The sequence below is a fragment of the Camellia sinensis genome, chromosome 9 (genome assembly GCF_055761805.1).
Source record: "Camellia sinensis isolate YWXY chromosome 9, ASM5576180v1, whole genome shotgun sequence".
Taxonomy (NCBI): domain Eukaryota; kingdom Viridiplantae; phylum Streptophyta; class Magnoliopsida; order Ericales; family Theaceae; genus Camellia; species Camellia sinensis.
In genome coordinates this window covers 9619557-9631821 of record NC_138969.1, presented here as the reverse complement: position 1 = coordinate 9631821, position 12265 = coordinate 9619557, and the positions used below count along the sequence as shown (strand labels likewise).

The 12265-nt window shown below is 32.7% G+C and overlaps 1 protein-coding gene across 1 annotated transcript; it reads right to left on the bottom strand.

Moving 5' to 3' along the window:
- Nucleotides 1–358: 358 nt before the first annotated feature.
- LOC114318286 (potassium transporter 5) lies at nt 359–9240 on the bottom strand. The gene is made up of 9 exons (XM_028265138.2): nt 9043–9240; nt 6770–6992; nt 5989–6237; nt 5234–5272; nt 2888–3148; nt 2398–2450; nt 1985–2099; nt 1611–1865; nt 359–1479 (listed from the first exon to the last, which is right to left on the bottom strand). The coding sequence occupies exons 1-9, from the start codon at nt 9238–9240 to the stop codon at nt 578–580; spliced, it is 2295 nt and encodes a 764-aa protein (XP_028120939.2). The 3' UTR covers nt 359–577.
- Nucleotides 9241–12265: the final 3025 nt, after the last annotated feature.

Sequence of the window (12265 nt, the reverse complement as noted above, 5' to 3'; positions counted from 1 at the left end):
GCTGTTGTATTTGCTGATTAAAATGGCTTTCCAAAGAGCAATATCCTCTACCCCATACCTCCACAACCATTTAACTAGCAAGCTGACATTTACCTCCCTCAATCTTCTTTCCTAAACCCCCCTGACTCATACTTTTAGTAACATCTTCCCACTTTACTAGATAGTATAATGGAAGGCTAGACAAAACAGATTTGATAAGTGTCAACCTTCCACCAAAAGAGAGAAGCTTTCTCTTCCAAGAGGCCAACTTTGATTTGAACTTGTTGATTACTGGTAACCATGTGCTCCTTTTTCTTGGGCTGGCACCAAGTGGAAGGCCAAGATAGGAGAATGGGAACTTATGGAAAGTACGAAGATGTACAACTATAGAAGCCATATAAAGCTCATATTTCACTTACAATAATCACCACAAACTGTTCTTTATATAGGACTACATTTAACATTCTAGCTAATGTATCTCATGCTCATAAATGTTATTGCAAATCTTACGAAATTTTTTTAACACAAGTTCATACATTTTTCTATGAGACGAGTATCATCAAGTTGCGGATTGCATTTTTCAACAAATTCAAATGTTTCATATCTCATATGTCATTCCAACCCTAAGGAGTCGACTCCGAGGGATTCCCAATACTTGTTCCCCTCGGCTAAAGTTTTTCCTGAGGAAATTATAGGCATAGTTGACAACAATCTTCTTGAATAGGGATGAGTTCTGTTCAGCTCGAACTTCTGCTTCCCCTAAGAAATAAACAACACCATTTTCCATTGCTTTATGGACAAATTGCATCTCCTCTTCGGCACCTGGGATGGCTCCAGTGTTCACTGGCTCGACTATTTCTTCATTAGGCTGTTGTCCTTCGTGAATGAAGTGTTCATGCTGAAGGTACTGCTTCAAGTGCTCAATCAGTTGCTTTTCAAACACCTCTGATCCTTCAATCACATCATTATATCCATATCTCACCACACAGCGAAACATGTGGTAGTCTCTTGGTTCGACCAGCCGAAATAAAAATCTCTCCTCCATGACCACTTTGCTAGTGGGAATAGACTTGATAGAGACAAACACCAAGACTGAATGGATGGATGGTATATAGGTAATGAAATGGCGAAATATTGGAGGAATGCCCTGCACAAGCTCAGAGTATAAAAGTGCAATTCCGGGCACCCTGTTAATATTTGGATTCAGTGCCAAGTCTTTTATAAAATTACTAGAAACCTTGTTGTTGAGCTCAAACATGTATCTCTTTTTGTGTACGTAATGCCACAACCCCATTATCAGCATTAGAACAACTGAAAAGGCTAGTGGAAGGTAACCGCCCTCAACGAATTTGAACAAGACAGATGACAGGTATAAGCCCTCAATCGAACCAAAAATCACGAGGAATAGAACTATCCACCATATGCTTGTCTTCCATATAACAAGCATGATAAGAGTAAGCATACAGGTTGTGATGATCATTACAGCAACCACGGCGATTCCTGCACCAAAATGGTATGTGTCATTTTCCTTAAATGCTATTTGGGAAAGGAACGAAAAGAAAAGAAATTTTCTAAATTTTGAGCATATTTCAAGTGTCCATAGTTCAATTTACAAGGCTTTTGAAGCTTACCATATGCATTGCCAATATTTGTTGTGCTCTTGAAGGCAGCGGTTACAATAACGCAAGCAATCATTAGTAAGAAGTTGACCTCCGGTATGTAAACTTGACCCTCGTACTTAGCTGACGTGTGGACAACTTTAACCCTCGGAAAACAACCTAGACTTAAGGACTGGGAGATAATTGAAAATGTTCCGGAGATCATAGCTTGGCTAGCGATAATGGCAGCAGCAACAGCGACAACAAATGTTGGCCAATATAATGGACCTGCATACCGGTGAGCATGAATGAAAAGCAAAAATAGCGATAATAAAAATATTATGATGATAATTATGTAAGCATGATAGTTTGGGTAGTCACAATGAATTATTCGATTTTAGACTTGCCTGGAATCGAGGCGTAGAAAGTATTACCCACATCGCCGGGGAATTTGACAAGGTATGCAGCTTGTCCACTGTAGGCAGCTAGTAATGCAGGAAACACAATTCCAGAGCAACTAATCTGCAATTCATTTTTTCTTTTTAAATATAAAAATAAAAATAATTCAATTAAAGCTGACCTGATTAATAACCCAACTCGTTATAATATAATCTATACATTCATAGTAAAATTCATTCTTATTTCTCTGTGAACATAAATATATTATTGAATCACATAAATTTGTGTGCCTGCTTATTTTGTTTATCTTTTTCTCAAATATATATATATATATATATTTTTTGGCTCGCATTGCCTTACTTATACCTTAAAAACATCAATACTATTAAATACTATCTAGAGTTTGAGCAATGTTGCTTACTTGGACTGCTCGAACATTGAAGTGCCCTAGATCGGCAAACATGGCTTCTGTCCCTGTTTCATGCATTTGACACTAATTTAAAAATTAAAATAATATCAAGGAGTAAAATAGTCTACTCTCTCTTCAAAATGAATGGGAAGTTGACTCCCAATTTAAAATAATCCATTCCTCTAGCAGACTGTTTTACTCTTGTGGATATCATCAAATGGACTAAATTGATAAAATGTGACAATTTAATAGGCAAAATTAATTTAATTAGAATTGTATAGACCAAAAAGAAACGCATTACAGCGACTATAGTTATAATTTGCCCATTTTAAAAAAATATTTTTTGTAATATCATTTTGTTGTGGCTAAAATTATCACAAAAATTGGTGACGGCAACTTTGCCAACACAGATTTTTTGCGACCTCATTTGCTGCTATCACGCCGTCGTCACAAATCCTTTTTGCAACAAAACATTTTTTTTTATAGTGAAATTTTCTCTCACCTGTAATGCAGAGAACAACTCCACCAAGAGATACCCATCCTTTCTTGCCATTTCTTTTGAAGTAATCAACTATGTATTTTGGATTAAAAGCCTTTAAGACTCCAACGTCATGCTTGAGCAAGTTATAGAGTCCTATTCCACTTATGAACAAGAACCACAATATGATGATTGGTGCGAACGAGAATCCCACTTTATCAGTCCCAAATCTTTGAACACAAAAAAGAACTATCAAGATTGCAATTGAAATACCCACTACAGCATCTGGAAAAAAATAAAATAAAAAATTCATTCAATCAATCAACATGTAATTATTAATGTAATGATGAATATATATGCACCTCAAGAACTTAATTCGATAGACTATACTATTACTCCTTATAATTTAAATGTATATAGTTTTAATTTGAACAATTAAAATTGAACAAACTACACTTTGCACTATTATATTTTAGAAAGATTTACCAATAAATCCCAATTGTTGAACTTATAATCCAATTAGTCCCATATGTTTTTTAATGTTCCGTTTGGTCCTGTGCGTTGTGAAAGGACATTGTTGCCATTGATATGTATTGTTGCCAAAATTCGTGTTTGTCACGTGACACATTTGTGGGGGCCACACAATATGAAAGTACCGTAAGGCGTGTTATGCACCAGTGTGTGATGTGTATGGTAGTAATGTGTTGCACCTTCATGCTTTGACCAATTTGTGGGTTACGTGTCACATTTGTGGGTGCCACACATGAGGAAAGGACACTAAGGCATTTTATGCTCTACTGTGTGATGTGTGTTGGTTGGCACACATACCAGTAAAAATGCGTCCACATAACACACAACCCACACCCATTTGAAAACACCACACACAATCCGCATACCACACACAACCCACATACCAGGTAAATGCACAAAAAATCAACATTGCTAAAAGAACATAATATGCCTGCAAAACGGCGAATATGAGGACATCTGAACTGCTATGTATGCCACACAAACAACCAGTCGTCATAACAAAACACCTCGGTGTCAAAACTGGAAACCCTAACGGAAATGGCTGACTCATCTGTTGAAGTAACATTTGACTTACCAAATATGCTGTCCAATAACCCAAAAAAAATGTAATCCCGTGAAACACATCCCACACAAAAAAGTGAAGGGTAAAACCGTCCACACAGCAACACCAAACATGCAAAATAGGATGAAACAGAATAAATCTCTCCACCACTGAGACTTATCGGATCAACAGTTTAAATTGGGGATTGATTGGTATAACTGTTTGTGAGATGTGATTTATTGGTAAATAATCCTATATTTTAATCTAACTTTTTAATTGTCAGTCAACTCCTTAGATTTTGAGTCAAGTGGCAATTTGGTCCATTTGAATAATATCGTTTCCAAAACAAACGGAGTACAATCACGTGATAATATTAATTACACTTACACTTTTATCAAAATCTCACCATAGTTTCTCCACTCCAACATTTAGCACCCTTGTACTTTTACTAATTTTCATTTTAACCCCTACACTTTAGCTTCTCTATCAATTATTGAAATGACTTTATTCAACTGGACCTACTTGAAACTTGATGAAGTGTCAGGGGTTAACTAAGACAATTAAAAGGTTTAGGGGCAAAGTGAGATTGAGTATAAAATATAGGAGTGCAAAGTGTAATTTGGACACTAATCCATCAATCACTTTGAGGAGAGTGAATGAACTATTTTGCCTCTTGATTTCATTCTAATTTCTAAAGAATTTTTATTGATTTGACTAAACCGATACAATATATAATTGACATAAGAGACAAATTACAAAAATTACGAATGTAATTTGTCTTTTAATTAATATTTATGAAATATTGTTTTACATAAAAGCAAAACTATTTTATCATATGCATCCCACTAATCAACTACTAGTGAGTAAAAATAATTTCAAAAGGGAAAAATCTACCTTCGAATTAGATGACACGGCCCCTCCCTTTTCTCTTTCCCTCCCTTTCTTTTTCTCTCCTTTTCTTCCTTCTATAATTTTTGACCAGCCAGTCACCACTACAAAACCTCCTTTGGCCACCTCAACCCCTCCTTGTCATCGCTGTTGCCACCACCGCCACCACAACTCATCTCCTCCCCAACCAACAACCCCTCTCCCAATTCCTAGTCACCACTGCTACCCCAACCCTTTAACCCTTCTCTCTAGCAACTCTACATCCTACCCTCATTCTTTATAAAATAGTTGTCTTAAAAAATATATACAATCATTTTAAACTTTGTTAATCTATAAATTTAGAGCATACGTTTACTAGACCTTTATCAAATGCCTTAACCATATTATATATATAAATATTTTGTTAGTACCTTGATGCAAGGCCTTGATCCCACTCACTGCAGAAAGGACTGCAAAACAACACCATTCATGGTTTCAGTTAATCTTTGTGTATAAATATGTACATGTGTGTGTCAACTCCACAAGTGATGAAGACAGTGAATCAAATAGTAAGTATGAGAAACTGCATGAAATTAATTGGTTTTAAATATCACTCAATATATACATGTATCCGGATTTTAAACTTGTAATACCGATATTCATTGATATATCAACTGATACTATTTGATATAGGCTGATATATATGTCAGTATTACTTGTAAGGTTGAGCTTGTGTAGCTCTGCTGCTGCTCTGTTTTTTGCGGCTGTTTTGTATTGTTGGTTGGTTGGTTTTGTTCTCTGTTGGTTCCTCAGCAGCAGTGGGTGTGGTGCTCAGTGCCAACCTAGTTGGGATTGTTGTGGCTTACTGTGATGCTTTGAGCACTGGCTTCTTCTTTATTGATGTAATCTGTATCTTTTTATGATTTTCCCCGTCAATGAAGTTCTCTTTTGGTTGATCAGTATTGCCAATATTGACATGAATGGCAAACTCAAATATTGTACAAAGGAGGGGCCGCCGCCAAATCAAAATTTATATTGATTTCGATGGGTTGAAATGATAAATTCTTTTATAACTCAAGATTGCAAATGTTTTTTTTTTTTTTAAAAAAAATTTAATTAAAATTCCTCTGTATCTGCTAATCATCGTTATGTATTCTGATGTCGCAACTTAAAATTATAAACTAACCAGAGATGCATGGAGTTAGAACCCCATCCCCAATGACCATGGAAGTTCCCAAGATGGTGACAAGGAAGAGAACCATTTGAGCAGTTCTGCTATTCTCCAACTTCTCTTTAATCTTTAGAGCTCTTTTCAATTGGTTGGAAGATAGATCAAGCTTGTAGTTGGATAGTTGTCTGTCCTCTGGCTGTTCATTTGGTATCAAGCTCACCTTTGCATACCGGCATATCAAGGAATAGAGTGCAAATGTACCTCCTATATATACCAATTGCACATCAATAGTTATTATTTATTTATTTATTTATAAAAAAAAAAAAAATTGATATATGTCACCGGCTAAATATTATTGTGTAAGACTCATCACTACTAAATAATAGTAAGCAAGGACGGATTCAGAATTCGAACTTTGGAGGAACAAAAGCATATGTAACTTGTTATCTTTTAAAATTATCTTACTAATTATTAGTATAATATACATAATTTTTAAAATTTTTGGAGTGTGACCCCCAAAACCATCCACAATGTTTTTCTTGTAATCAAGAATGCAATTTGAGTGAGTCTCAACTAGAACAACTTGAACTCGATTTATTTAAGGTTTGGGGTACATATTTTTGAACTCGACGCAGGTTGAGCACAAATTCAAAAAGGCACAATTAAATTCTGAAGTTGCACTTTAATGTAATCACTACCAAACAATTAATACCCTAATTAAATGATTTTGCTTTATTACTATAAAAAAATATTAAATTGATATTAAAAGAGAAGATTAAAAAAGGAGGGCACTTACCATCACCATTATCGTTGGCCCACAAGACAATGAAAACATACTTGAGCATGGGAATGAGGAGAATGGTGTAGATGATGAGAGACAACACTCCCAGAAGATCTTCTGTGTGTTGGATACCCTTTGGGAAAGTGCTTGAAAACACATACAGTGGAGAAGTCCCTATGTCTCCATATATTACCCCGACACTTTGAAATGCCAAACTCAATGTTGTCCACCAATCTACCTGCAATGAGTGGAGGGATTTTTTTGAATATATTTAAATGGCTTAGAGAGAGTATCTGAGACAAATCAAACAGTCCCCACAAATGTAACTCAAATAGAATGCCAAAGTAATAGAGAGATCTAACTCAAAATCAATTGATAACGAGTGGAAGGACCTCTAGCATAGATCACAGAGATGATATGAAATAAGTGCCGTTTTGAGAACGTTTTTTATCCAAGGTCAAATATAAGCCACGTTTTTTATCCAAGGTCCAAAAACGCAAATGGCCAAAAACACAACAAAATTTGTTTGGGAAGTTATAAAAACGCAAGTGTGAAATTACAAATTGGGGCCTATGACAAAAAAATAAAAAAATAAATTTCTTATGTTGGGTAAGGGTATTTTGGTCATTTTAATTTGATTTGACACCATAAACAAATATTAAACTAAAAAGCCAAAAGCCAGCTTTTTACCAACTTCTCAAATTACTTTCCAAAAAACTAAAAAGCTTGGTAAAAAGCCAAAAGTCAACTTTTTACTATCTTTTCAAAACACCCTAAGTATAACACCGCTATTTAAAATCACGATTGTTAATATGGATATCATGGATAGAGAGTGACATGTTAAGTAGTGGACATGAATTGGTTTTATATTTTAACTCTTACAATAACAGCTCAACAAAATATGTGAAGAAAATATATAATTCAATAGATACTATGTTAAAAGAGATGGATGGAGGGAGGGCTATTAGGGGTGAAATTTAATACCCGCCCCTAAAATATTCTGTTCATTGTAGTCTAAAACTCATGGTTACTCACGTGAATAAAACCAATTTAGAGAAACTTTTATTATTATTATTATTATTAATAAAGACTAGTGAAGCAATTAACAATAATTATCTCTAAAGTCTTCTTTTTTTAGTTTCAATCCTCTCTCTCTCTCTCTCCCCGTTGTTCGTTTCTCCCTCTTATCTTCTTGTTCTTCTTTTGTTTCAATATTTCATTTTTCTTTGTTGTTTGAATTTTCTCTTCAAATTGATTTCGATTTTCGATTTCATCTTCCTTTTTTTTTTTTGTCCATATTATTTCAAACTTTTTTCTTTTGCTTCAATTCATCATCATCATCATCATCATCATCCGCCTTTCAAAAATTGAAAATATTTGTAAGAGCTGAACATCTAGTTTAAAGAAGATATGATAAAGTTACTTGTATTTAACTCTGCTAGGGATGGCTAAAGGTCATCCAAAATTGAAGATATTTGCAAGTTTGCAAATAAATTATGTTCCAATAGCTTTACGGAGCAAAAAAATTGCATTTGAAATACAAATTGCAAAACTATGAGATTGATATACCTTTAAACATCACAAATTTTAAAAATTAGACAATAATTTTTGAGTTGTGCCATTTGTTGAAAACAAGATGTACGATGAATTTTTAACAAGTAATTTGATCACATATTTTGTTGTATTTTATGACCATATTTTTATTATTATATATGATGAATAGGAACATCTGATGATATAATTTTGTTATTATTTTTAACATTTCATATTGTGTTATAAAATTTTGAACAAATTATACTGGCAGTCCCTGTATTTTATGCTGATTGAAAGAAAACGATAACTGAGTTCGTTAAAATTAACTTATTGAGTTGAATAAATTTATAATTTTTCATACAAAAACATGAAACATGCTGCTCAGGTTCGCTTTTCCATAAAAAATACTAACAATTATAATTAATTAGACCAAATTGAAATAAATTCATAAAATAAATATAAAAAAAGAGTCAATTGAAATCACAAGGATCATAATGACACAAAGGCCAAAGTATAGTGACTACGCGTGTAATTTATCCTAATTTTTTTAGTTATTTAAATGTTCACCCCCTAAAGTAAAAATTCGTTGTTTAAAATATTTAATTCAAAATCAATTGACAAAAAATTAAGAGGTCTCTTTTGAATACAATTACTAAATTTAAGTAATTACGAGAGAGGATCGTATTGATGTGGACAAGCTTACCAATAACAAACAATAATTTGTAAACAGAAAATCTAGCAGAAAGAAAACTGACATTATTATTGTGGCTGCGGATTCTAGAAAAAGTAACTTTTCCAGCTTCCAAGTTGAGGGAGTCCACGCGACGTAGATTTGTCGATGACACCTTATTTTCTTTCATATTAAGTGCTTCTTCTTCTTCTTCTTCTTCTTCTTCTATCATCTCTTGAGCTGCTTCTGCTTCTGCTTCTGCTTCCCTTCTTCTCTCTGCCATATTATGCCACTAGCTAGCTAGGCTGGTGCTTAATTTATAAGCTGGGATAGAAAGAGAGTCAACATTTTGCTATTGGTCCTTAACTAAATTATCGCATTAAAATACTCCATTATTGATTTTGTGTACATTACACACCAAACAAGTTTCATGCATCTATATAGCTTTTGGGGTTGGAGTTTCCTAGGGTAGGTTTTGTTTCACATTTGATTTCGTTAGTCTTTTGTAATCATATGGTTGGGGCACATGCAATTCAAACTTATTTGAGCATCATAAAAAATTGAAGTTTTAGAAACCAAAATTTATAATTAAAATTATTTTTTAGAGAGTAAATAATTTTATTGAGAAAAGTGTCGTTATTATACTTTAGCAACAAAAATTGGACATTAATGATAAATTATTATCTATTTGGGACCAAATTTTTTGTCTTAAAAAATAAATAATTTTGAGACTAAATTATTTTATTCCTAAAAGTTTATTTGTTAGTGATATTTTCAAAATTTTGTCCCTAAAAGCCTTGTTTTTGACTTTTCGGGATAATTTTTTAGCAATTATTCTCGTGACGATGAAAATTGATCCCTAAGGGTGTGTTTGATTGAGAGGATTATGGGGGGATTATTTACTGTTCGGATTGTAATCCATTGAAATTAAAAGTCTGAAATTTGTTTTTTTTTTTAGTCTGTCGGACATGGAGTCCGGCCGAACTCCTTATCCCTGATATGTGGGATTACACTGTTAGGGGGGGATTGAGGATGCTGTTGCGCGAGATGCGCAGTAGCATTTGTTGTGCGGCAAAATGGGCCCATTTTGATAATCCGAACCGTTTACATTTTAGAATACATCAAGTAAAACATGTCTGGAAAAAATCAAATTAATCGGATATCGTTTACTCATTCATCCACTCACGTTTTTATCTACAAAAATAAATAATAATTGTGATTTAAAGTATTAAAATGATACAAATGTGAGTGGATGAATAAGTAAACGATATCCGATTAACTTAATTTTTTGCAGGCATGTTCTACTTGACGTTTTTTAAAATGTGAACGGTTCGAATTATCAAAATGGGCCTCGAAATGAGTCCATTTCGCCGCACAATAGATGCTGCTGCGCGGAATTCGGGGGGGGGGGGGTGTGGGACAATTTTCAAAGTTTTAACTTTTAGAAATCAAAATTTGGTTTCTAAAATTCTTATATGTTGTAGTGGAGATTTAAGGCGAAACATTTAATTAATTACAGTCTTTTATTATTTTTTATAAAATCAAATATATTTTTAACTCTTATAATTTAATTACTTTAATCATTATAATTTTAAAAGAAAATTTTATTTCATTTATTAAATTATCAGTTAAAAATCAATATTACCCCACTACAACATATAAAGGTTTTACTCCACCTGTTTATAATTAATGAAGCTGTTAATGTGGTATCCAAATTTCATTTTATCTCTCAAACTATATTCAAAACATCAATTAGACTCCAAAATATTTTAAAAATTAAATTTAAATATCTAATAATAATTTTCATCTAAAAAAGTGAGAAAAATAAATTTTAAATAAAAAGACGTAAATATTTGTGTTATTGAGCATTCTCCACAAAATTGTTGCTAAGTTCAGCATTAGTGCCCTTGGGTCGATGATATGGCCAGCTTTGAGGGAGTTTGTTTAGGTTTTTTTGAGCCAATTTATACCTTCTAATTTTGAAAAAGTTATTTTGAATTGCTGGGTTAAACTTATTTCAAACAGTTTTTGATTCTAACAATTTATTTTAACTCAAAAAAGTTGATTTTACGAAACTGTTCACCCCTTACTTCTGATTATCAACTTCTGCTGTGAACATATTAATTTACGATTATACTCTCAGATTTTTTTATTTTTATTTTTTTAAAAATAAAAAAAGAACCAAATGGACTGTAAATTATTATTATTATTTTTTTATGAGAAATGTAGACAAGTAATGAATAACAAAATATAAAAGTTAATTGAAAAAATTACTTCACAGCTTATTTAATAAACATTACTCAGCAACTTAAATCTATAATCCAACATCTACACCAAACAGATTAACAGCTTCTGATTAAAATCATAATGTATAATCTGTAATCTGTTTTAACATGTACACCAAATAGGGCCTTTGTAGGTTGAGATCTTGAGGTATTTATCTTTATTATTTAATATCATAACCCAAATCTTGGAAGAAAAAATATATATCTCACAATACGTGTGGTGTAAATTTTTACCCACACATTTTTCATCCTACTATTAGTCGATTAATCTTATTGAAATTAATTTGGGAAACAAACCAAGTTACAATTTGCTAAGATCTAAGAAAGGGAAAGAGGAGAATAGACTAGGAATTTTGGACACGTTTCCCAAAGAATGACTCAATGTAACTTTTATTAGAGAGATGTAAGTGACCCACGAGGGTGTTGAATTCTACATAGTTGAGTGTGTGATAAATCAAAAATTGATACTTGAGACTTGTTTCGGTAAGTCACTATATCAACCAAAAAGCCAAAAACACACTACAAAAAAATTAACTTCCAGTATCATTTTTTTGGTGTCTTTTTATTAAAAAAAAAAAATCAAAAAATCACTAAAAAAAAAAAAATCAATTTTGTAAAACAACCCTTAATCTGCCACATAATTATGGGTCAAATTGGAAGAACTTTATTATGGATTTCAAACATTTTTCTTTTTATTATCTTGTTTGGGGCCCTTTTTTATACTACAATTTTGATAAAAGTTTTTTCTTTATTTTTTTTGGTATTGACTGATGAAGATTTTATTTTGTTTTATTTATTTTTTGTCTTGATTAGGTCATAATTTCATTTATTTTTTCAAACCTCGCAATCGAAAAAATAAAAAAATAAATAAGAAATTAGACAATTAGGGAATATAGAGAAGGCTGATGGCAGCTTGTTTTTGGGATATCCGGTAACAGCCAGCCAAACCTGTCCCAACCGATTTTATGTAATCTTACTTATAATCCATAATGTGGACACCCAAAAAGAGACAAAAAATAAGAA

What these genes read in the sequence shown, in the direction of transcription:
- LOC114318286 (XM_028265138.2), bottom strand. Translation starts at nt 9,240, where the DNA reads ATGGCAGAGAGAAGAAGGGAAGCAGAAGCAGAAGCAGAAGCAGCTCAA. An exon ending in GGCCAACGATAATGGTGATG is followed by an intron (nt 6,238 to 6,769) that starts GTAAGTGCCCTC and finishes TGGTATATATAG; the next exon opens with GAGGTACATTTGCACTCTAT. An exon ending in TCAATGTTCGAGCAGTCCAA is followed by an intron (nt 2,100 to 2,397) that starts GTAAGCAACATT and finishes AATGAATTGCAG; the next exon opens with ATTAGTTGCTCTGGAATTGT.